We start from the raw sequence: 27056 nt of genomic DNA, 5'->3' as shown, positions 1-27056 counted from the left end.
GAATTCGAGACTAGCCTGGGCATCATGGCAAAACCCCATCTCTACTAAAAATTCTTAGCTGGGTGTGGTTGTGCACACCTGTAATCCCAGCTACTCAGGAGGCTGAGGCAGGAGAATCACTTGAACTCAGGAGGCGGAGGTTGCAATGAGCTGAGATTGCACCACTGCACTCCAGCCTGGGTGACAGAGTGAGACTCTGTCTAAAAATAAAATAGCGAACATAATGTGTCCAGGTAAGTAAAAGTTGAGTTTTTGTTAAAAACATTTTAGAGATGTTTCCTAAGATCTAAATACTTCTTAGGAAACAAAATATTTTCAATAAGCATGTTTCTGTAATAATAATTTGAAATAAAATCTCTTATTTGTCCCTTTATGTTTTGGACATAAACTGGAAACATTTGAAGTCCAATGCATAGGAAATGCAGAATAACATCTTAAAAATAAAGAGCCTTTTTATTTACCCTTTTACGTTGCTTTTACTCATCCTTACCTGTATGTCTTAGAGATTTTTCTTTTTTGTTTGTTTGTTTGTTTTTTTAAGTCGAAGTCTTGCTCTGTCAACAGGCTGCAGTGCAGTGGCATGATCTTGGCTCACTGCAGCCTCCGCCTCCTGGGTTCAAGCGATTCTCCTGCCTCAGCCTCCCGTGTAGCTGGGATTACAGGTGTGCACCACCACATCCAGCTAATTTTTGTATTTTTAGCAGAGATGGGGTTTCACCATGTTGGCCAGGATGGTCTCGATCTCTTGACCTCGTGATCTGCCCATCTCGGCATCCCGAAGTGCTGGGATTACAGGCATGAGCCACCATGCCCAGCTGAGACTTTTTTCTTTAGAGCAAAATATCTTTGAAATTTAGAATGAAAGAAACTATCCTTTGAATATCAATCAGCAAAGTTAATAAATCCATTAATCTGTTACATATTTTAAATATTTTTTAGTTGAATAGCCTGATTGTTCATTGACATTTAAACTAACAAAAGTAAAGAAATATGAATCAGGGATAATAACCCAAGATACTAACTTATCCAGTAATTGCTAGGAAATGACTGACACTGTCACTGAGCCACCTTACTTCATTTTTAGAGATATTTACATGGAAAAATGCATCCATTCTCTTGGCTCCAGACATGGAACTTTAGCAGGGTAGAAGGCAAATAATTGTAGGCCAGACTGTTGAGGAACTATCCATACCTGTACTCTTTTTTTACAGAACTTCTATAAGACTGAACTGAACAAGGAGGAGATGTATATACGCTACATTCACAAACTCTATGATCTGCATCTCAAAGCACAGAACTTTACAGGTAATTCTGTCTTTTGGCTCAGACTGGGGAGGGGGCTGCTGTATTAAGCATGATCATTCCTCCGCTTTTTATAATTAGAGTGGAAGACTCAAGCATTTCTACTTTAAAATTAAAATTTATTTTTAATTGGATATATATTTCTGCAGATTCTATATATATCATATACATGATACATACATGTAGGTTGTTTGACTATATCTCTTTGCATACTTTTTCAGAGGTTGCTCTGGGGATTACCAAATACATACATAACTTCTTACAGTCTGCTTATAGTTAGGATTTTACCACTTCAAGTTTGTATTAGTCTGTTTTCACACTGCTGATAAAGATATACCTGAGACTGGGTAATTTATAAAGAGAAAGAGGTTTAATGGACTTACAGTTCCACGTGGCTGGGGAGGCCTCACAATCGTGGTGGAAGGCAAAAGGCACATCTTGCGTGGTGGCAGACAAGAGAGAGTTTGTGTAGGGAAATTCTCCCTTATAAAACCATCAGATCTCGTGAGACTTATTCACTATTATGAGAGCAGCATGGGAAAGACCCTCCCCATGATTCAATTACCTCCCACCTGGGCCCTCCCATGACACATGGGAATTGTGGGAGCTACAATTGAAGATGAGATTTGGGTGGAGACACAGCCAAACCATATCAAAGTTAAATGTGGGAATTTTACAACTATATAGGTCTCATTATCCTCCCCACTGTATGTTGTAGTTGTCATATGTATTACATCTACATATATTGAAAGTCCCATCAAATGATGTCATAATTTTTGCCTTTCAATAGTCATACCTATTTTAATGAATTTAAGAGGTTAAAAATTATTTACTCAGATGTTTACCATTTCTATTATTCTTTCTTCATTCATGAAGTTCCCAGGTTCCTTCTGTTATTATAATATTTTTGTTGAGCCTGAAAAGCTTGTTTTAGTATTTCTTTTACAGCAGATCCAGTGGTGAAGAATCTTCTTAGTTTTCCTTTATCTAAGAATGTCTTTATTTCACCTTCATCCCTGAAGGATATGTTTGCTAGATACAGTATTGTAGGTGAACAGTTCTTTTGTTTCAGTACTTTAAAAATATAATTCCACTGTGTTCTGGCATTCATGGTGTCTAACAAGAAATATGCAGTCATTTAAATTACTCACCTACAAGGCCATACGTGGTGGCTCATGCCTGTAATCCCAGCACTTCGGGAGGCCAAGGCAGGTGGATCGCTTGAGCCCGGGAGTTACAGACCAGCCTGGAAAAATGTGGTGAAACCCTGTCTCCACCAAAAATACAAAAAATTAGCCAGGCATGGTGGCACAGGTCTTTAGTCCCAGCTACTTGGGAGGCTGAGGTGGATCACTTGAGCCTGGGAGGCAGAGGCTGCAGTGAGCCAAAATCGCACCACTGCACTCCACCCTGGATGACAGAGCCTGACCCTGTCTCAAAAAATAATAAAAAGAAATTACTCACCTACATAAAGTTTGTAACTTTTTTCTGGTTGTCTTCAGGACTTTGTCTTTGGTTTTCAGTGGTTTGATTATTATATGTATGGGCATAGTTTTCCTGTTTAGTTTAACTTGTTTGGGTTTGCTGAGTTTCTTGGATCTGTACATTTATTTCCTTTACCAAATTTGGGAAGTTTCCAAGCATTATTTCCTTAAATATATTTCTCTACCAGTTCTTCTCCTCATTTTGAGGACTGTAATGGCATGAATGTTGGGCCTTTTGGTATTGTACCACAGGTTCCTGGAACTCTGTTCATTTTTGTTCAACTTCTTTTTTTTTCAGATCACTAATCTATTGATTTAAGTCCACTGATTTTCTTCTGTCGCTTCATTCAGCTATTGAGCCTTTCCAGTGAAATGTTTATTTTTGTTATTGTATTATTCAGTTCTAAAATTTCCATGTAGTTATTTTCTTTTTACAGCTTCAATTTCTTTGCAAAGAATGTCTATCTTTTTATTTATTCAAAAATGTTCACCTTTACTTCGTGGAGCATGGTTATAATAACTGCTTCATAGTCTTTGTCTATAATTCTAACATCTGCATCAAGTTGGGGTTGGCATCTTTTCATTGCTTTTGCCCTTTGGGAGTTGGTTAGTTTTTTAAAAGTCAGGTAATTTTGGATTATATTCTAGACCTTTTGAATATTATGTTATAGGAATCTGGATTCTGTTAAAATCTTTAGGAAGAGATTAACTTTTTGAATTTTGACAGACAGAAGTCCTTGTTATATTGATCCATTGGTTTGTTCTACACTTGTGCACCTTGGAGATGAGTCTGACTTCATATGCAGAATTCAGTATCCCTTTCTTGAGCTCCCTTCCCTCTGTGATCCTCCCCATTCTTCCTGTCTCCCAAGAACTTCCTTTCCTAGTACTCTGGCTATATAGCCAAGGCTTGATCCTCTCTCTTCATGCCATGATGCACTCCCTGCAATTGGTCTCTCTGTGGGCAAAGCAGTGAAAGAAAAGAGCTCATAGAAGGCACTACTGCCACTGCCACTGCCCCCACTGCCACCCCTACAGTGTGCAACTTTGTTTCTGAGACTCAGAGTGAGGCCAGAAATGTCTACAGTGCTTCACTCCACAGGGGATCTTCCACCCAGTACTCCGACTAAAGGAACTTTTCTTGGAGCTTTTTCTGTCTGTTCCCATTTGCAGTTCCAGGAAACAGGGAAGTCTAAGCCAGGAGATGTGGAAGGCAAAAAATAAAAACAGAATTAACTGTGCTATGGTCATTCTTTGAGTATTAGTTTTTTTCCTCAGTCTACCTGCTCTTACTTACTTTTCAGAGTCCTCCAATAGTTATGTTATATAGTCTCTCCAGGCTGTTTAGTTGTAATCAGTGGGAGAGATAGGGTGGAATGCATGTACTCCATCTTAAGCAGAACCCTTTAATTAGATTTGGGAACCTCAAATCTTGGTCTTTTGCCACATTGTTCTTCCAAGGAACTCCTGAATCATGGCTCCTCCCCCAGCTTTAAAAGCATAAGGGAATCCTTTATGAAATGGTACTTGTGTTCCCAGAATTTACGCATTCCTCTAGCTGAGGTTCCACTGTCTCAGTTAGTAGCATCACTGTTTACTCAGTCAGAAGACCCTGATGTATCTTTGACTTTTCTAGCCTCCCTCAAATAATCATTCATGAAGTTCTATTAATTCTGTTTCCTAGAAATCTCTAGGAAACCATTTCCTTTTCACTGTTCCCACCTTTACTGCCTCAGTTAGACCTTCATCATTTCTCACCTGTCTGCCTCTGAACTATCACCAGAGTTATTCTTTGGAACAGGAGTCAACAAACTACAGCCTACAGGCTAGCTACCTTATTTCGTAAGGGGAGTTTTATAACAGCTCACCCGTGCCTACTTATTTGTGTATTGTGTATTTCTGCTTTTGCGCCACAGTGGCAGAACTGAGTAGTGGAGACAAAGACCACAGCCTAAATTATGTACGGTCTGGCCCTTTAAGAAAAAGTTTGCCAGCTCATTCCCTAGATATCACTCTGTTGTCAGTGTATGTGTTCTACAAAATAAACTTCAAATTCTTTATTCAAGGTCTGTTGTAATTGAACCAACACCTGTCTATTCAGCCTCATCTTACCACTTGTACCACATACCCTCCTTTCATCCTTCAGGATCAGTTCCTTCGCCCTCTTTTCCATGCAGCCATCCCCCTCCTGAAGTTCTTTTTCTTCTCTTTCTCTTACCATCTCCATGCCCCTAGGCTAAGTGATTTTCCCATCTCTTTTTTCCTATTGCATTTTTTCCAGATTTTTTTGTTTTGTTTTGCTTTTGAGACAGAGTCTCACTCTGTCACCCAGGCTGGAGTGCAGTGGTGCGATCTCGGCCCACTGCAACTTCACCTCCCAGGTTCAAGCGATTCTCCTGCCTCAGACTCCTGAGCAGCTGAGATTACAGTGCCTGCCACCATGCCTGGCTAAAGTTTTTTGTATTTTTAGTAGAGACGGGGTTTCACCATGTTGGCCAGGCCGATCTCGAACTTCTGGTCTCAGGTAATCCACCTGCCTCAGCCTCCAAAAGTGCTGGGATTATAGGTGTGAGCTACCATGCCCAGCCCCAGATTTCTATTGAAGTACCTATCAACTGTTTTTTATTAATAATTGCATATTATATGATTATATATTATATATTGTGTATGTACATGCATGCATGTATATATGGATAATCTTCAGTTCAAGAGTCCCTTGAGGACAGTAATCTTTCCTTTTCTTTTTTTTTTTTTTTTTTTTGAGACAAAGTTTGACTCTGTCACCCAGGCTGGAATGTAATGGCACGATCTGGGCTCACTGCAGCCTCTGCCTCCCAAGCCCAAGCGATCCTCCCACCTCAGCCTCCCAAGTAGTTGGGACCACAGGCACATGCCACCACAGGCACATGCCACCACACCCAGCTAATTTTCTTTTTTCTTTTTTTTTTTTTTTTTTTTTTTTTTTTGTAGAGACAGGGTTTTGCCATATTGCCCAGGCTAGTCTTGAACTCCTGAGCTCAGAAGATCCACCCGCTTTGGCCTCCCAAAGTGCTGGGATTACAGGTGTGAGCTACTGTGCCCGGCCCACAGTGATGTTTTTCTTATCTTTAGTCTTCTCAGTTCTTAGAATAGTGCCTAGCAATGTGAGATTTAAATAAATGCATCACGAATTAATGTACCCTTTAATTAAATATTAACACCTGATAAGCAGATTTTCTTTCTCAATATTGGTAATTCTCAATTCAAAAAGAAAAAAAAACAGTAAACTTTTTAAAAATTTTTAAAGTTCATAAAAAGAGAAATGCAGGAGCTAAGTGAGGATAAGCTACTCTAGATATATAACAGATATATTTTGATTCTCTGAAATAAAGTCCAAATTTGTCTGATTATATTTCAAAACTGGGTAAATCTTTTTTCTTTAATTTGTTTACTCAACTTGCAGTCTTTATGTTCCCTAAAGTCATAAGAAATCAGTTCTTTTCCCATGTAACATTTTATTCTGCTCTCTTCTATCTTCATTTCTGTCCTTGGAGACAGTGAAATTGACAGGGAACTTTTCTATCTTTCTAGGATTCTGTTTAAGTGACTTAACCCTTTTCCAGCCTTTTGTGACAGCATCTTTCATGCCTAACTCATCTCTACTCTTCTCTCTTATTTCTTTTTGCATATTGGTGTCCTTGTAATGCACTTCTCAAAATGGTAGAATGAGATTAATAAAAATTTACTACTGCTTCCTCTAGACACAGTTTTTCTCAGATATATGTTGTCATTTTCCCAAATCAAATTCTGAAACAGGTGTAATTTGTCTTCACATCTTTTCCATGCCATTGCTCAGTCATTTGTCAGTTTCATCTGATTGCCTGCCAGTGCCTTCTTTTCTCAGGCTTTCCCAGGGGCACCTGACCCACACCTGGCATTCCGCCCATCCCAGGACCTTCCAAGGGCAAGCTGATTGGGAAAGCATTTGGAGACTGGAGACCTTCATTGCTCTTTTTGTTTTTTGGGGGGTTGTGTTTTTGTTTTTGAGACAGAGTTTCACTCTTGTTGCCCAGGCTGGAGTGCAATGGCGTGATCTCAGCTCCCTGCAACCTCCATCTCCTGGGTTCAAGTGATTCTCCTGCCTCAGCCTCCTAAGTAGCTGGGATTACAGGCACCCGCCACCATGCTAGCTAATTTTTTGTATTTTTAGTAGAGACAGGGTTTCACTGTGTTGGCCAGGCTGGTCTCGAACTCCTGACTTCAGGCAATCCACCTGCCTCGGCCTCCCAAAGTGCTGGGATTACAGGTGTGAACCACTGTGCCCGGCCTCTTTTTGTTTTTTAATTGTGCATAACATAAAATTTACCATCTTAACCATTTTTAAGTGTACAGTTCAGTGGTATTAAGTATAGTCACATTGTCGTGCTACCATTACCACCATCCACCTCCAGAACTTTTCTGTTTTTTGAGATGGCAGTCTCACTATATCACCCAGATTGGTCTTGAACTCACATGATCCTCCTGACTCAGCCTCCCAAGTAGCTGGGACTACAGGCGTGTGCCACCACACCTAGCTAATTTTAAAATAAATTTTTTTAGAGACGAGGACTCACTGTGTTACCAAGGCTGATCTTGAACTCTTGGCCTCAGCCTCCTGAGTAACTGAGACTACAGGCACAGAACTTTTCTCATCTTCCCAAACTGAAACTCTGTACCCATTAAACACTAACTCCCCATTCCTCTTACCCCTGGCAACCACTATTCTACTTTCTGTCTCTGTAAATTTGATTTTCATCACCCTTGAAGTCATCACTGCCTGTGGGCAGCTGTGGGAAGGACATCCCTCAGTCTTCCTAATCTCTCGAAATGATCATTTAGTCTCTGGGGTATTTTCTGAGTAGTCACATACTGACAGAGACACAAAAGAAATTTGAGAGACAAAGAAGATAACTCCTGAGCCAGGTCATTAAGAGAAAGTAGGAGTTATTTCAGCTAAGGGGGAAAGAAGATCTTGCAGGCACAAGCTATGAGGCCCTTAGGTGTGAATCAGAGAGGTATGTGAGAGGAAGCACAGCTTGTTCGGATGACAAGAGCAAAGAGTGTGGATGCAAGAACAAAAATATGCGTAGGGTTTCCTTAGATACTTAGCATTTATTATAATGATACTTGGGGAATTAAACATCAGGAAATCATCTCAGGGATGTCAGAGAAAACTAGATGCCTATTAAAATAACAGCACCCTTCTGAGGATCTGCTTATTATAATTCTTGTGCAATCAGAGTAGTCGTCCATGGCTACCTATGTTATGGTGATTCAGCTCTGTGTCTGCGTCCACCAGTTAACTGACACCCTTTAGTGGCTGCTTTCTCTGTCCATCTCACGTTCAATCCCATAAAGAAAGAGACCAGCAAGAGTGCATGCAACAGAAGGCATCCCTGTCCCTGTCGGGCAGCTTTCTTGTGCCCAGCTGCCTCTGGACCACAATGCATCTTGCTCATTCCTGGAAAGTGGATAATGGGATCTGGGGGCTACAACTATGAGGACTGGAGCCTCAGCAGCTACTGAAGCTTCTTAAAAGAGATGGAGATGGGCTCTGTCATACCTGTACCACATGGAGAGCCAGTGGGAAAATGTGGATGGAGAGACTGGTAAGAACCAGATCATGAGCAACCTTCTCTGTCACTGTAGGAGGCCTAAATTTATTGTTTGAGCTACTGAGAGTCATGGACTGGTTTTAACCAGGGAAGCAACATGATCATTTATTTGCATTGAAAGAAGTTCATATTGCTAACTGTGCAAACTGAATGGAGGGGCATAAGAGACTGCTGGCGGATTAGGAAAGCTTTCACAGTAATAATTGAACCAGGAGATTGTATAAGCTCACCAAAGGTAATTGAAGAGAAAAAAGGCCAGAGCCTGTGATAGGGGCCCTGGCCCTTCTTATTGCAACTATCTTTTTTACATGGAGATGGCCACATCATAGCATTGTAACTTAGCATATTATTTTAGGGCTTTATGTGTAGTTACCCTAAAGGCAAATAAATGAAGAAAAGGAATTACTATTATTGATACCATCTTAAAAGCTATCATTATGTCTTTTGAGAAACCCGAGGTGGAGTTAAATGGATTAATAACATATGTATTTGTCCATTTTATTCAATTTAGTAATTGAGTTGGCTATTATGACATTAGAGGAAAAATTATTATAGTCCTTTATCAATGACAATTCTGGTTCCTATTCTTGATCTATTTGGCTATATTTACAGTTCAGGAAAAGGAGAGACCTGCAGAATGGCAAGTATCCTGTCAAATACACTATCTGCCAACTATACTTAAATCCATAGGTCACCTTTTCCACTTATGTGTATATGGAAAATCACCCCTTGTTTCTGCAGGAAATCCAACCATGCCAAGCATGTAACGATATCAGTAGTCTTTACAGAAGATTTGTGGGGCCATCTGGGGCAAGGCAGTCATATCACACAGCCCGCAACAGTTCTTTTTCTTTCACACACACAAATACACCCACACACCCACACACTCCCCCCACTCCTCATCCAACACTTCCACCCTCTCCAATCTCTACCCTGTTGCTAGATTGTTTTTTTTTTTTTTTTTTTTTTTTGGTCTTCACTCAGCTCCTCTCTGGCTTCTTTGCCCCTTGTGAATTCTGCCTCCACTCTGACCGCCCCCCTCACCAGTTTCGATTTTTCAGCCCTTTATTATCCCAAAGAATTTGCCATTCTTTATTTCCTAAGCCTGCCCTTTGGGAGATGCTCGTAGTCCCCAAGGAACTTACTGGTGAACTCTCTCAGCAGACAAAGGCCTGTCTCCCCACATCTTTGAACCAGCAACAGCAATATATCGTTACGCATTTTTATTATGCTGTAGCCTACAGACATCTTAGGGAAAACAAAAACAAAAGACAAAAGCAGAAACGAAAATACAGGGAAACAAAAGATGAAGTACAGATCTCTGATAAGTCCAAGTCCATCATCCAGGGGAAGTCCTCATTCATTATCCTACTGCTGCATATATTCTGGACATTTTTCTGCTGTATCACGAAATTTAGAAAATAGTATTTTTTTTTCCCAGTTTGTCGGAAACTGGCCACATTTAAGGGAATGTGGCTTGCGGTCCTGTCTCAATCATTGTCTTCCCACGTGACTTTCAGAAGCTGCATATACCCTCCTCTTATATGACGAGCTACTGGAATGGTCTGATCGGCCTCTCAGGGAGTTCCTGACCTACCCCATGCAAACAGAATGGCAGCGCAAAGAGCACTTGCACCTCACCATCATCCAGAACTTTGACAGAGGCAAAGTAAGTGGCCCTGCCCCGCCCGGGGTCCCTCCTGGGGTGATGGTGTTGATATCCCTTTCCCTTTCATTTCTAGTTTATGAATGTTCACCTCCTTGAGCAGGGATCCTCACATTTTAATGTATATTAGAAACAGCCAAAAGCTTGTTAAAATGCAGATTCCTAGGCCCCACTCCTCACCATTCTGATTCATTTTGATTCTGAATGAGCCATTCTGATTCGTGCCTTGTCTGGCACGAGGCTGGAGAATCTGTGATTTTAACAAGGACCCTAGGAGAGTCCAATGTGCATGACCTTTTCATTACACTTTGATAAACACTGATTTAGAGATTTTGATCCCCAGTAACGTAGTCTATTCGTGGCTGCTTTGGCAAAATACCCTAGACTGGTTAGCTTATAAACAACAGAAATTTATTTTTCACATTTCCAAAGGCTGAGAAGTTCAAGATCAAGGCAGATACAGTGTCTGGTGAGGGCCATCTTGCTGTGTCTTCACGTGGTGAAAGGGGCTGGCCAACTCTCCGGGGCCTCTTTTATAAGGGCACTAATGCCAATCATGAGGGCTCCACCCTCATGACCTAATCACTTCCAAAGACCCCATTTCCTAATACCATCACCCTGGGGGTTAGGATTTCAACATACGAATTTGTAGGAGACCCAAACGTGCAGACCATAGCACGCAGATATTGTATTCTCTGAAAAACCATTATCACCCTTCACACTCTCCCGAAATTGGCATGCATTCTGCTCCATTATACTTTAAGGTACAATATATGAAACTTAATTTGTTTAAAGAATTTTGTGGCATCCCATCATATACTTAAGAGATGCCTTGGGGTGTTGAAAAAACCTCACTGACTTCATAAAGCAATTCAGTACATCACCTGCCTCCACTTCCTACCCCTCTTCAAGGGCTTGTAGTACTCTTTTAAAAAATCCATGAATCTGACCGCCATTGTTTATTGGATTTGAACACTTGGATGCTTTGGTGGTACATGTCTTAGACTCAAATATATCTTCCAGATGGCGAAGGTTAAACAGAAAATTAAAATACAACCAGTGGCTGTAATCCTTTTACAAAATATAATTGGGTATACGTAAAAATTTGATGCAAGGAAATTGCTTCTTCCACATCTTCCTTTATTATTTATCTAGCTACACTGACATATCATTACATGAAGACCAAAAGAAATGTTTTTGTGCCTCCTGCTATAAAGTTTCCACCTATGGGATAAGGTGGTACAAACTCTCTGGATTCATTTATTGTTCCATCCCCAGGAGTTTGTGCTAGATCAGGGGTTGCAAACTATGGTCCACAGGTCAAATGTCTCACTGCCTGTTTCTGTACAGCCCCAAAGCTACAAATCTCTTTTACATTTTTAAATGGTTGAAAGAAATCAAAGGAATCATAACATTTTGGGACATGTGAAAATGATATGAAATGCACATTTTAGTGGCCCTAAATTCTTATTGGAACACAGCCATGCTTAATTGTGTCTATGGCTGCTTTGGTGCTATAACAGCAGAATTGAGTAGTTGTGACAAAGACTATATGGTCCTCAAAGACTAAAGTGTTGACTTTCTGGCCCTTTACAGAAAATGTTTGCTGACACCTATGCTAGATTAAAGAATTTTTACATTTCTGCTGAGACCAACTTGGTTAGACCTCTCACAATTTGCAAACACAACTAAGCCAAGCAAGGAATCCAGGGTACCAGTCACAGATAATTGGGCCTTAGGGGTCAGTGGTAATTCTCTCCTCTGCACTGAGGGCCTGTTTCTATCCATCTACTCGGCCATCGTGGAACTGTAGTTATTTCAAGATGATTCTGGAATGACACCAGAAAACATTGTTCATGCACCATATATTAATGACTGTTGTGGTAGATTATCGTTTCCAACATTCAAAGGATTTTTAATAATTTACATTTTAATTACATGGTGTTTTCAAGCTTGAAGTCTCAAGGTGTGTTATAAAGATTAAGAAGTGGCCGGGCGCGGTGGCTCACGCCTGTAATCCCAGTACTTTGGGAGGCCGAGGCGGGTGGGTCGTGGGGTCAGGAGATCAAGACCATTCTGGCCAACATGGTGAAACCCCATCTCTACTAAAAATACAAGAATTAGCTGGGTGTGGTGGTATGTGCCTGTAATCCCAGCTACTCGGGAGGCTGAAGGAGAATCGCTTGAACTAGGGAGGCGGAGGTTGCACTGAGCCAAGATGAGGCCACTGCACTCTAGCTTGGCAACGGAGTGAGACTCCATCTCAAAAAAAAAAAAGATTAAGGAGTAAGGCTTGGTGCTGTGAAAGCACTCATGTTCTGACTTTTGGGTAGAAGTAAGTGGATGTTGTCAGATGGTTCCATTGATCTCATTCATTTGTCCACAGTGTTGGGAGAATGGCATTATCTTGTGCCGGAAGATTGCAGAGCAGTATGAGAGTTATTATGACTACAGAAACCTGAGCAAGATGCGGGTAAGGTGCCTGGATGCATCCTGATCAGGCCATAGCCTCCCTTTGTGATTAGCTTTCCAGTGTGTTTCTATGAAATTAACTTTGTGGTCTTGCAGAAACCTTTTTTAAGATAAATCCTCTGAAGCGTACTTAGCTATTTATACAGAGAAATAGCAAATTGATTTGTGTAATGCTTTTATTTAATATAAAAAAGTGAGCACTTGATCAGTTTTAAACACCACATATGAAATATACAATCTAATCCAGGATTAACACTTTTAGTTTATTGTGGAAAATCTCTACCCTGTTTGAAGAGTTTCCACTTACACCTAAGTTTCTGTAACGATATACCATTCTTAGTCCCATAATCTGCAAATCTGTAGGAATGGCTGACCTATTTCTAAATAATTTAGGGCCAAATTCTGTAGGTGTCACCTCTCTTTAGCTTCAGCAATGTGTTTTTATTTGCTGGACTTAGATCGACGTTTCAGTACCTAAGAGCTCAAGGAGTTGAGTATTCTGTTTCTCTGAACCAAATGTTTTATATCTGCTTTGCTCTTAGGTTCAAACAAGTCCTCCTTGCCCTCCAAGTCCTTACTCTTGAGCAACATGAACATTTATGTCATCTTGTAATACACAAGATCCTGCTGCGTGCTTCAGTTCTTCACGGTTTCTAAAATAGGATCATCAGTTTTTATACATTAAAAAAAAGATTACAATATTGCCTTTTAATTTTGAGGTAGCCATTTAAGAGATAATACCATAAACCTGTAACAGCTCATAAAATCCCTGATATCCCAACAAGGAATTTATTCAACTGGCAGGAACTGACTCTGTCCTTTTGGCACAGTATTTCATGTCAGCAGTTCATCGATACTTCTAACATGAAAACGAAAGAGAAAAACCTTGTTTTAACTTTAGTCCATCATGTTGACTCTGGCAGGCACTGCAATTTTATATAAAAACATTGCTGTTCATCTCTTGGCATCCTGTCCCTGTAACAGAAGCGAGGTGATGATGTTTACTTGTGAGAGCCCTTGGGTGCCATAGTCACAAAGATTTTTATAAACCCAAAGCATTACACTTCATGCCAACTGCTCTTTGGGGTGCTGTTACTAGAGGGGGGATGGAGGGGGAATCTTCAAGTGTAATATTAGTCTTTCTCTGGAAACCCTGGGGATGATAATACCATGAATGGGAAACCATAAGCTTTATATGCTTCATGGTTTCAACATTGTCAGGCGCACTTAAGAGCTTTCAGCCCAGACAGCACTTTGCACTATGGGTCTCCTTTGGTTTGGTTTGTTGTTTTATCCTTGCCCAACCTGTGCAAGATTGCACCTTCCGAATGTCCTGAATTACCATGTGCCAGGTGGAGGCAAACCCACAGGTAAGTACATCTGGCACGAGAATTCTCTCGAAAAGTTTTGCCTCTAATAATTCATGTTAATTTCTACTTGATTGTGAAGAAAATATTTTTCTTGATAGACTACATGCATAGAAATAATTTTTCTCTGGGGATAACATGTGATAATACACTTGATCCTTTAAAGCAGGGGTCAGCAAACTACAGCCTGTGGGCCTAGCAGAATTAAGTAGTTATGAAGAGACGATATGGCCTGCAAAATGTGAAATAGTCTCCGGACAGTTATAGAGGAAATTTGCCAATCCCTGACTTAAAACATCAAAAAGAAAGTCAAACTTTCTTTTCAGCAAACTCTATTAAAATAAAGTTCTCCTTTATATAAAAGAGAAATCTTGTTCTATAAATTTGATAGAACCGAAAGATGAGATAAAATGCTTAGAACTTTTCCTGTGCTTTCTAGATGATGGAAGCCTCTTTGTATGACAAAATTATGGACCAGCAACGTCTTGAACCAGAGTTCTTCAGAGTTGGATTTTATGGAAAAAAATTTCCATTTTTCTTAAGAGTAAGTAATATACTATTTAATTTGCTTTCATAGTTCTCATATAGATATCCCAATCGAGAAAACTAAGATGTTAATGATGTTTTATATGACAGGTAATAATATGCATGAGACTTTTTTTAAACTTTTGCTTTGCAGACACTATATTCTAGAATGCCTTGCTTTAAATAATTTCCGAGATAGCAATCAACCCCTTCCTAAATTTAGTATATTTTGTGAGCAGTCTTTGATAATTATAGTTTCCCTTGTCTGATACCCACTATTTTAATTCCATGTGCAATTTCCATCAAGTTAGTGTTAAAAAAAATGGTGGGGCACTGCAGGAGGCTTGGAGTTGCAGAGTATCGAAAGCAATGCAGTTTCACATCATGTGAAAACCCTACCTCCAGCACCATGTAAAGAGTGTTGTTTGGCCATTTTGATGAATTTGTAAAAAGATAAATGTCACCCAGCAAAGAGACCCAATTTATTGCTAGTATAAACTCCATTTCTACAAAGGGAAAACTTTTAGACATTTTAAGACACCTACAAGATAATAAAATATTCAACTCCATTCTTTTCATTTTTCACATTCTGCCAAGTAGTGTCTTCTATGCTTGAATATTTATTGAACACTTCAGTATATACAACTTCCTTGTACAAAAACATTGCTTAAACGAGCAAATGTAATTCCCCAAGCAACTAAGGAAAGATATCTGGGATAATTTCTAAAATTGAATCAATTTGTTACAACTTTAGTTCTCAATATACAAATATTTTGATGTTTGTGTTTACCTAAATCTTGCCTGTCAGCACATATGACAGAATACTAGCATGGATGTACTTGGAGAAGAAGAGAAAGATTTCACTTTATTGTTTAATAATCATTATCTGCCTTTCAGAATGAAAAAGACAGATAGGTAGATCCCAAAATATCCAATACAGGTTCATTTTAGTATCACATGGAACAAATGTTTTCTTTAGTCGGTTGAAATGACCATGCATTTGGGTGCTGCACAGACATAATGTGAAATCTCCTTGTTGCATTAAAGAGACTCTACACAGTGTAGTGGGCGGTCACAAAGCTGACTCTGCAGGTGGGCCTGCCTAAAAATGGAGGAAATCTTGACTCCTGATCAAAAACAGCACCAAGTGGGCACAGTGGCACACTGTAATCCCAAGAACTTGGGAGGCTGAGATAGGAGTATCACTTGAGCCCAGTTCCAGACCAGTCTGGACAACAGAGCAAGACCCCCAAAAAATGAAAATTAAAAAATGGCAAAGTCAGAATACATGTCGAATTTAAAAGACTATGTTTTGGAGGTGTAGCTGGTCCCAAGCTGTTATGAGCAACCCCCCTAAGGACTGCAGATGGCCTGGATCCAGGTTCTGAGTAGAGCAGCAGACAGTCCAGAGCAATAGCCACATAGAGGGCTGGGGATTGCACAGCACGGTCTAGGCACGACCCTGCCACAGTAGGTCGTCTCCCTCTGTTGGCACAAACAGACATGACACTGTTGGCAGAGTCACATCTGAAAGATTATAATTAAAAGTATAAAGTTTTAAAAAAATTAGAAGTAGTTTAAGAGTCGTAATTTTAAAGAGAGTTTAGCAAATTGGAAAACTGCATTCGCAAATAGAATAAATTTTGTTAAAAAGTCAATTAGAATAAATCAATCTTCTATATCATCCTTCTTTTAAAAATAGCTTTCCTGGGTATAAATGGCATTTACTTCACAATGAAAGAGAAGGGTCCCCCTCTATTGGTTTCTAAAGGGCACTACACTCTTCAGAATCCCAGAGCCTGACCTTTTTTTTAAGGAATCAGATACTAGTCTGTTCTTGGATTTAAAAGCAAACAAATATCAACATTAAAAACTTCCTTTTGGCCAGGCACAGTGGCTCACACCTGTAATCCCAGCACTTTGGGAGGCTAAGGCAAGAGAATTGCTTGAGGCCAGAAGTCTTTTGTTGTTTGATCAATTTCCAAGAAAATTTTTAGCACTCAAATACATTTATCCACTTTTATGATCTAAGTAGGGATTTTTCCCCTCATGGAAAACAGGTTATTTGGCTGGGCATGGTAGCTCATGCCTGTAATCACAGCACTTTGGGAGGCCAAGGCCAGAGGATCACTTGAGCCCAGGAGTTCAAGACCAGCCTGGGCATCATAGTGAGACCCCGTCTGTACTAAAAATTAAAAAAAATTGCCGGGTTTGGTGGCATGCGCCTGTGGTTCCAGCTTCTTGGGAGGCTGAGACAGGAGGATTGCTTGAGCTCAGGAGTCAAAGCTTCAGTAAGCTGTGATTGAGCCACTGCGCTCCAGCCTGGGTGACAGTGAGACCCTGTCTCCAAAAAAAAAAAAAAAAAAAAAAGAAAAGAAAATGGGTTATTTAAAGAATATTAACACAGAAGTTCTACTTCTATATACATGCTTAAGAAAATTGAAAATATATATTTACACAAATACCTGTATCTGAATCTTCATAGCAGCATTATTCATAATAGCCAAAATGTAGAAAGTGCCCAAATGTCTATTAACTGATGAATGGGTAAACAAAATGCAGCATATCTGTGCAATGATACTCAGCAATAAAAAGAAAGGAAATACTTATATGTGCTACAAAATGGATGAACTTTAAAAATACTATGTTAAGTAAAAGCTAGTCACAAAAGGCCAGCACATTGTATAATTCCATAATAGGCAAATCCATACAAACCAAAAGTAGTTTTGTGATTGGCTAGGGGAAGGGGAAAATAGGAAGTAACTGCTAATGAGTATAGGGTTTCTTTTTTACATGATGAAAAGATTCTGAAATTAAATTTTGTTAATATTTGCACAACTCTATAAATATACTAAAAACCACTGAATTGCACATTTTTAAAAGGTGGATTTTGTTGTGTATATCTCAATAAAGCCATGTTTTTTTCAGAAAAAAAAAAAAAGAGTACTGATAAGGAAGATGCTTTATTTCTTGGAGACCCGAATATCAGACCCAAAATTTCATTTTATTTTAAAATGGCTTCTTAATACCATTGAATGCCTGTATTCTTAGAGCAAATGCCCTGATTTTTACAAACTGTTATATATAAGCATTGTTTTAAAATATATTTCATTTACTAGGATATTCAAATATTTATTTGGGGGCTCCTGTAATAGGCAGAGAGGGATGTATTGTCTTTTATTTTACCAAGCAAATTAATTATCTTTGGAGTAGAATTTTAAAAATATAGCATCAGAAATTGTAACTTTGATCTAGAAATTTTTAAATATAGAATTGTATGGGGTCCACAATTATAGGTAGAGTCTGCCTTATCCTTGTGTTTTTCAAAAGATCATGATTTATTTAGGGGTTTGTGGGGAACCAAGGTAGGTTATCCAGCCCAGTTCCTGCGGTATTTCCTCTACTTGCCTGCAGCTGCCCTTTACCTGCGGAAGAACTGAGCCTCTGCCCATGACTTGTTTCTCACTCCCTCTCTGTGGCCTGGAGTCCCTCTTTATGGCATTTTACATAAGAACCTCATAGAGCAGAAAAACACAGAAAACCTTGGACCTCAGCTCCTCTAGGCCCCAAACTGATCTCCCCTTAACTTGAAGATCTCCAGGGCCTGAGATTCCACAAGTTTTCCTGGTCTTGGTAGCTCCTAGGTGTTTTTCCTGCATACACTAGGCCATGTTCAGAGTAGAAAGAGCCCAGGGTTTGGACTCAGACCAGAATTTCAGTCTAGTATACGTGGACAAAGTATTTCAAGACATTAAGCTGTGGCCAGGTGTGGTGGCTCACGCCTGTAATCCCAGCACTTTGGGAGGCCGAGGCAGGCAGATCACCTGAGGCCAGGAGTTCAAGGCCAGCCTGGCCAACACAGTGAAACCCCATCTCTACTAAAAATACAAAAATTAGCCGGGCATGGTAGTGCACACCTGTCATTCCAGCTATTCGGGAGGCTGAGGCAGAAGAATTGCTTGAAGTTGGGAGACGGAGGTTGCAGTAAGCTGAGATCATACCACTGCATGCCAGCCAGGGCAACAGAGTGAGACTCCATCTCAAAAAAAAAAAAAAAAAAAAAACAACAAAGACTTTAAGCCCTGATTCCCCAATTATAAAATGGGGTGTTGCAGGGGGCACTGACTACCTCTCAAGCTTGTATAAGTTAAATAAGACGTGCAGTGTGCTTCATCAGTAACTGTGCTCAATTACAACTTCATTATCATTAAAATGTCAGAGATCCATCATATCTAATCCGATCATTCAGGTACTTTTTGGAAACCTTCCCATCTTTCCAGCTGTCTTAACCTACCTCAGAAATAACCTTCACCATTCTTACCTGAAGGAGAGCATCATGAACGGCAGAATACACACACACACACACACACACACACACACACACATAAAACAAAGCAGACAACAAATTTACTTTTCCTCCAAATTGTGAAATTACCCACAAGAATTTGATATGTACTTTATAAAAATAATCTTTACACATGTGCTTATTAACATTGAGAGGGATACAATTGTTTTGTTTTTATACTTTGGTGCTCTGAGAATCCACCTCTTTGCACCTCATGCAAGTGAACCAGGAAGAGTGAGGCATTCTGTTGGGTCTTATTAAATGCAGTAGAGAGTGAACTCATGATCTTTATCTGCATTTTTAACAATTGGGCAAACTTTTCAGATTGTTCCAGCGTATTTTTTGTTACAGTGTCTTGGTATGGGGCATGTGGTCAGTTACTGCCAGTGTTATGTTTTTTGGCTCTGTCTGTAATCCACTCAGTTATATAGCCCTAATTTCTTTTTTGCTTTCATCTCCAGAATAAGGAGTTTGTGTGTCGAGGGCATGACTACGAGAGGCTGGAAGCCTTCCAACAGAGAATGCTGAACGAGTTCCCCCACGCCATCGCCATGCAGCACGCCAACCAGCCCGATGAGACCATCTTCCAGGCAGAAGCTCAGTGTATCCGCACCTACAAGGGCTGGACTGAGTGAGATTGCACTGGCTCTTAGCTGCAGAGCATTTTCATGCAAGGTTGTTCAGCCACCAGTCCCTTTTCAATAGCCGCGTCCTTACTGCTCCCTCTTTCCCATCATCTTAATTTTAGCTTAACTCCTTCTGAATAGAACTTAATTGTTCTATTTATTATTATTATGTCAGTTGAAATAACTCTCTTGAAAGAATTTTTCCCTTTTAATTAAACCTCCTTGTATAGCTCAACCCTGCCTTTAAAGCTCTTTTTTAGTGATATCCTTTAGAATAATCTTCCTTTGACATACCCTGTGGAAACTGCTTAAGTTCAAGAAAATCATAGTATTATGTTTACGGCACATATTATTTGCCCCTCCCCCCACCCTGATATTTGTATTCTAGAATGAGGAATGGAAGAGAAAGAGCTACTCCAGTATCTTTTGGGGGCTTTTAGCTGTGGCGTCCTGAACAGCCTTTAATCATTGCTGTATAATTCATACTCTTATTGTCTAAACACGAACAACTGAGCTGAAATTATATAGGTGTTAGAGACAAAGGCAGTTCACCCCAGCACTCTTTTCTGAACCCCTCTGCCTTTTCCTGAAACTGATGGTCTTAAAAAACACTTTTAAAACTTCCACTGACAATTATGAATACCATTTCAAAGCAGAAACCAAAATGCAAGACATGCAAGAAAGTACATAGGAAAAATATTTTGCTATCTTTCTTTAAATAAGAAAAGAAGGAGGTAAATATACAAGTTACTATGATACCCCTTTAATGTAATTTTTAAAAATATAAACTATAACTAAACACCCTGCCTATGAATACAAGATTTGGGAGAGCAGTTATCACAGATGTGGGAAGGCTAGGGACACAGATAATCACACAGATAAATGTTAAGTCATCGTCAGTGTTCTAGTTTCTGTCTTTGGTCATGGTTGCATAGCTATTTACATGTTATTATAAGCAAACAATAAATTTAAATGGGTCATGCACAGACTAAGAGATGTCTCATGAACAAGGATTCGGATTATCCTAATTCTGAGTACCTAAGGCCCAAACCATTCCCATCTACCTACACACACACACACACACACACACACACACACACACACACACACACAGAATTAGTGATATCTAAATTCACAGGTCATGAAAATTTCAAGTTATGGAAATTTCAAGCTGATACTTCACCTACCTAAAACTAGTTCGAGACCTGTAGTTTGAGAAGTGATTTGCTAGAACTGAGTTCTTGGCATCTTCTTGGTAATTTTTTTAATGATTTCAACTGAAATGGAAACAGAAGATTGTTACCCATCCTCTTCTCTCTGCCATAGCTCAGCCCGAGCCAGACTTCATGGAGTTTGCCAAGTCAGGTTCTCTCCTTGACTCTTTAATCCTAGATTTGCAGATATATGCTGTGACTCCCATTCCGGAGAGCCAGGAGGTCCTGCAGAGAGAAGGTGTTCCGGACAACATCAAAAGTTTCTATAAAGTGAATCACATCTGGAAATTCCGCTATGACCGACCGTTTCACAAAGGCACAAAAGATAAAGAGAATGAATTCAAGGTACCATGCAATTCTTATTACATGCTAACCCCTCAGATAGACTGCGAGCCCCTTGGGGCGCAACCCTTGGTAAATATTTACTCAGAATAGTGTCAAGTGACAGAAACAGAAGGGACTATATAAATCATTTAGTCTAGTGGTTCTGCAGCTCCATGTGCATCAGAGTGAAATGGAGTGCTCCCTAACCAAGCAGATTTCTGGTGCCCAGCTCAGGAATTCTGACTCAGTTGGTCTGGGAGGAGGTCCTAAAATCAGCTTTTTTGTAACAGTTCTAATGCTGGTGGTTCTTAGACCAGTCTTTGAGAACTCCTGGCTGAAGTCAGTCCTCTCATTTATTTATGTTGAACCAATTGTGGGAACCTTGGGATGTTTATTTTCACATAAAGTTTAATGAATAAAGAATAAGTAATGAACAGAAAAAAGGAGTTCCTGAAGACAGAGAACAGTTGGGTAGACTGCTGGTACAGTGGGTAAGTTATGTGCAATCTTTGCTGCTTATTCTTGTTAGAACAGTGTGTAATTAGAACTTCTCAGGACTCCAAGTAAAAGCAAATCTTGGATTCTTTGTGTGTGTTGAGTTCTCTGCTCTCAGCAGTTCCAGCACGCCTTCCTACTTCAGCACCCTCAGCCAGAGAGGGACAAGGTTTCTCATAGCCCCACTGCAGAAAAGAGGCAAGATTGTTCAGTAGATAATTAGAGTCTGCCCCTTTCTTTGCAAACAATGACATAGTGAGACCCCCCCCCCCCAGTTAGTATTTCATACCTAAACAAAGAATGCAAAATTAGCTTATTTTGGTGAGTTAATTGGCTTAGCATTTTTCATCACAGATGTTCCCTACTTAAGCTAGGAAATGTGCTCCTAACACGATTGTCTCATGTTAACTCACTTGGTCAGCTCTGCCGGTGTCAGTTCCCAGTACTCCCCGAAGTATTTCCAGGGATCATTCACAACCAAGAGGAGATCAGAAGGGGAAGGTTTTGCAGAGTTATGACAGGACTGAATAAAGAGCAGTCCCTTGTGCCCAGAGATTTTATGGGCTAAATATCAAGGCAAGGAGGCTGTTGGAAAACAACAATGAGATAGTATTAAAAAGATCCATGATCATTTTCTTGTTTTTTTCTGGAAACTTATTCTTTGTGCCTTCCACAATCAATTAAAGAAGATATAGCTAGTTGATGATATAGTTCTTCTTGCAGTTGCTTTTAGTGAAAACATAGTCAGAAATCACTGAAATCAGGCAATTGACTTGTTCAAAGTCACCTTCTAGTTACTGGTAGCTCCAGTCCTAGAACTCACATTTTCTGCCTCCTCCTCCATTTTTTTTTGCACCGTACTACATTTCCTTGTGGCTGTCACTTTAAATCTGTATCAGTGGTGCAGCAATCTCCCTAAAAAATAATAATAATAAATCTGGCTCCTGATTCCTCTGCTTTATAGCCCTCAGAATCTGGCTCCAAACTGCCCCTCCAGAAACCTCGTCTCCACCACAACCCACTCACCCCTCCTCCCTCTCAGCCTCCGCGACACTCAGCTTCTCTCTTCCTCTCCCGCCAAGCCCTTTCGCAAGCCGCTCCTCCTGCCAGCGCTGCTACCACCACTCTCCTCCTGGCAAACTCCTACTCATTCCTCAGAATGCAGCTCACGCGTCGCCCCCTCTGAGAACTGCTGTCCTCCTCCCCCAGGCTGGCGTGTGCGCCTGCATCCCCCTCTGTAGGCCCCCAGAGCCTTGAACATCCCTTTCTCTTCACTCTGAGCTCTTATTCATCTGCTTACCTCCCTGTCACCACCAGAATACTGCGAGCTCTTGTCACAGGATCTCTGCCCTATTCATCTCAGCACAGCTTTGCTGGCTCAAAGAAACGCTTCCATTTTTTTTGTTGTTGTGGTTTGAGTAAACGGCACTATTTCAGGAATTTTGTAAAGTGTATTATCCTCTAGGGAATACACTTGGTTTAAGTAAGAAAGATGAGGTGTAGATACTAAAACCTGGTTGACAAAAAAGAAACCTGTCATCAACAGCAGCTCATACCAAAGGCGGCATGGTTTCACGTGTCCTGGGGTTGCTCGTCCCGGCCAGAGGAAGCCCTGGCTCTAAAATACAGATTTGCCTCTATTAACAGCAGTTCAAACAAGCACAGGAAAATGTGGCACAGTAGATGTAGCAACTGATGAGGTGTCAGAGGTCCTAGTGGGTAGGTTCTAATGCTGGCCCTATCAGTAGTGTAGCTTTTGAGCAAGTCACATTGCAGCTTTAAGACCTAGCGTCTTCAAAAAAAAATAATTTGAGACAGAGTCTCGCTCTGTCACCCAGGCTGGAGTGCAGTGGGACGATCTCGGCTCACTACAAGCTCTGCCTCCCAAGTTCACGCCATTCTCCTGCCTCAGCCTCCCAAGTAGCTGGGGCTACAGGTGCCCGCCACCATGCCCGGCTAATTTTTTTGTATTTTTAGCAGAGATGTGGTTTTTAGCCAGGATGGTCTTGATCTCCTGACCTCGTGATCTGCCTGCCTCGGCCTCCCAAAGTGCTGGGATTACAGATGTGAGCCACCGCGCCCGGCTGTGTCCTCATCCTTAACATAGATCATGCTGTGGGTTCCTAAAGCCTTTGCTTCCCTTAGGACTCTGTTGTTCTAATCTTACATTGACAGGCTGATACATTGACTGGCTGACCCTTCTAGATATAAATGGTTAGATGTTAAGGAGTGAAGAGAGTTTAAATTAGAATTTTGGAGAAATAGCAAAGAAAATAACATGATAGCCTATTTTTGTATTTTTAAGCTTGCCGTTTGAAGTAGGAGCTCATTTATTCCACATGGAAAAAAGTTTGATGATATACAGTGGAATTGTTAAAATCAGCTTCAGCAATCTCTCACTGTGATAGTTTCATGAGTGCTTGAATGAAGACTAAAGAAAGGCTGACAGGAATAAGCAAAACCTGGTAACAGTGAGTGACAAACACTAGTCATGGAAGTAGCTAGAAAGAAGGGCAACTTGGGAGACTTAATGTGTTTTGTGTTTTGTAGAGTCTCTGGGTGGAGAGAACGTCATTATACTTGGTGCAGAGTCTGCCTGGCATCTCTCGCTGGTTTGAAGTGGAAAAGCGTGAAGTGGTAAGGATCAGAGCTTATTCTCAAGCACTTTCTCATCACAGTTGTTCACTTGGAGTTGTGCCGTGTATTCATTACTTCTCCTTTGACCCAGATTCTCTGGAAGCACTCATAGGAAAATAGTGAATGTTTATGGTATTGACCACTATTACCAAGGCTGAGAAGGTGAATATTAATATTATCCTAATGCGTCCAGATGGAGGGATTCCTTGAAAACAACTCAATTTGCTACATGTAAAAAAACTACTCAGGCCCTTGAGTTAGAAGACTTGGAATTCTGGCTCTCCTAATTACTATAGCTGTGTGACCTTCAATGCTTAGTGTGTCAGACCAGTGCTAATACTACCTGCTTTATCTTATTTAATCATCATATCAAAGCTATGAGGTATATATTCTTATTCCTGTTTTTGCAATTTTTGACAAGAGGTCAAAAGCCTTTGCCAAAGATCATATAGCAAGATGTTGAAGAGAGACTCCAACCCAGACATTTCTGATTCCAAAGCCAATTATATTAATCTCTTCTAGCAGTGGTTTTCTCACAGGCAGAAGGAGGCTAATGTCAAGTCTCTGCACAGTGCCCGATGCACAGTAAGTCCATGTTGTTACAGTTCCCAGTAGAAAGGATGGCAGCGTGTTAGTCTCACTGAACAGTGCTGGGTGGAGCACCCACTGTAGATCAGTGGATGCCACTGTAGAACCTGGTAACCACAACTCCCCAGAACCCTCCAGTTGTAAAATGTGACCCCAGCTCCAGTCCCCAGTTGTGGAGAGCAGGGAGAGCAGCAGCTGAAGGCAGCCACATCCAGGGTAAGACCCCGCCCAGCTGTCTGTGCTGCTCTTCCAGCGACAGCACCTCGATATCAGCGGCAGCACCTCGATGTCAGCCACAGCCCTGCAGTCTCACAGCCTCCCTTGCTACATCCATTATAGCCATTTATTAACTTTATTTCACTTAGTGTGAATGTTCATTTGTTTCACTGCAGAAATAATAATGTGTTTGTTGTTTTTGAGCTTGGGTCTCACCCTTTCATTGCCATAGTGCTCTGACAGGAAGTGTGCCAATTGTGCAAATATAATGTAATTCATACCTTATTTAGGTCACAAGCCTATTCTGTCAATCCAGAAGAAAGAACAGCTCCTGACCAAATTGTTTTTCAAGAATTGTTTGTCTTACCTGAAATGTCTCAGCAATGAAACTTCTCTCAGCCTATCCTATTCAATTAAGCTAAGGATTTAAAAATTAAAATTGAACTCTATTCAGCAGATTACATCAGTACAGTTGTATTCTTGTCCAGTCTGAGGTCCAGAGTCCCCAAAAGCTGGCTGCTTACATGTTGTGCCCTGGTACCTTCCATGGAAGTGGGGAGACTGCTAAATGCAGTGCTCAAAAAGTCTTATTATGCTTCCCGCTGAATGGCATGGGTCCAACTTATAGAAGTGTTTTTAGTCATCCATGCTGCATTAATGATCCAGAGAGCCTTTAGCTACTTACTACCCAGAGCATTAAATCCTGTGAAGTCTCACCAATGGTCCTAGCCCTTGGAAGTGTCATACACACATACAATGCTAATAAAAAATAGCACGCTGATAATGATAAAAGGAGCATTACTAAACACAACCTTTCAAACATCAGCTGCCTACTTTATTAGAATATGTAATCTTATGTTCCATGAAATGGAACAAATCAAATTCAGCTGTTTTGTTCCCTGAACACAGCCCACTCTTAACAGCTTTTGTGTTTTTCTCTTGTTCTTGCTGCCTAGAATGTCCTCACTGTTAATTAAAGCTATTGGTTTCCTGGTTTAACTCCTAGTGTAGAAGGTCTTCAAGAACAGAGACAGGTAGTAGGTACTCAATACGAATACATCACGTTGAATTGAAATTCCTCATCTGCAGATGTCCACATCTGAAAACCAAGAGATGTTTTCATTTGTTTGGCTCCAAAGCTCATTTGCTAATAATACACTCAAGCTTTTCTAATGCAAGTCCATTTATTAACTTGATTTCACTTAGTGTGAATGTTCTTGTGTTTCACTTTAGAAATGTATTTCCTTTTTGTTTTTGTTTTTGAGACTGGCTCTTGCTCTGTCACCCAGGCTGGAGTGCAGTGGTATGATCATGGCTCACTGCAGCCTTGACCTCCCGGGCTCAAGTGATCCTCCCACCTCAGCCTCCCAAGTAGCTGGGACCACAAGCATGTGCCACCACAACTGGCTAATTTTCTGATTTGTTGTAGAGATGAGGTGTCACGATGTTGCTCAGGCTAGTCTTGAGCTCCTGGGCTCAAACAGTCCTCTAGCCTTTGTCTCCCAAAGTGCAGGGATTACAGGCATAAACCACCATGCCCAGCCTTATTAATGTAATGCATTTGATTAAAGTAACCTGCCCTAGATCCTGCTAGGGGTTACATAATATACCATATATGGCCCTATACTTCCTTTCTAAAATCTGAAAAGTTCTTAATTCTGAAACATGTGGCACCAAAGGTTTCAGATGAAATTGGGGACCTTTATTTTCTAAATCATAGGCCCCCCCCCCATAGCTTATCAACTTTTGTTAAGATATCAATGCCTTTGAACTATTGTTTCCTCTGCAGTTTATTATTTTCAAAACCCAAAAAAAGTGTTTTTGTCCTGATTAAAAAATAAGCTCATTTCAGCTGGGTGCCATGGCTCACCTGTAATCCCAGCACTTCGGGAGGCTGAGACAGGTGTATCACCTGAGGTCAGGAATTCAAGACCAGCCTAACCAACATGGTAAAACCGCGTGTCTACTAAAAATACAAAAAAGTAGCCAGGCATGGTGGCACACACCTGTAGTCCCAGCTACTTGGGAGGCTGAGGCAGCAGAATCGCTTGAACCGGGGAGGCAGAGGTTGCAGTGAGCTGAGATCACGCCACTGTGCTCCAGCCTGGGCAACAAGAGCAAAACTCTGTCTCAAAAAAAAAAAACCTAAGCTCATTAAAAAA

At 40.6% G+C, this 27056-nt stretch overlaps 1 protein-coding gene across 3 annotated transcripts in view; it reads left to right on the top strand.

Moving 5' to 3' along the window:
- DOCK4 (dedicator of cytokinesis 4) overlaps positions 1-27056 on the top strand; it is a 470104-nt gene that overhangs the window by 418986 nt on the left and 24062 nt on the right. For all 3 annotated transcript variants that reach the window (XM_030826426.1, XM_030826424.1, XM_030826425.1), the window contains 7 exons: positions 1212-1305; positions 9940-10088; positions 12472-12558; positions 14364-14468; positions 19256-19397; positions 20813-20979; positions 24004-24090. In XM_030826426.1, the coding sequence (XP_030682286.1) occupies positions 1212-1305; positions 9940-10088; positions 12472-12558; positions 14364-14468; positions 19256-19397; positions 20813-20979; positions 24004-24090 (831 nt within the window). The remainder of the gene's footprint in view (positions 1-1211; positions 1306-9939; positions 10089-12471; positions 12559-14363; positions 14469-19255; positions 19398-20812; positions 20980-24003; positions 24091-27056) is intronic.

This window comes from Nomascus leucogenys, chromosome 13, assembly GCF_006542625.1.
Source record: "Nomascus leucogenys isolate Asia chromosome 13, Asia_NLE_v1, whole genome shotgun sequence".
NCBI lineage: Eukaryota > Metazoa > Chordata > Mammalia > Primates > Hylobatidae > Nomascus > Nomascus leucogenys.
The sequence above is the reverse complement of the archived record's forward strand: the minus strand, read 5'-3'. Positions and strand labels throughout refer to the sequence as shown.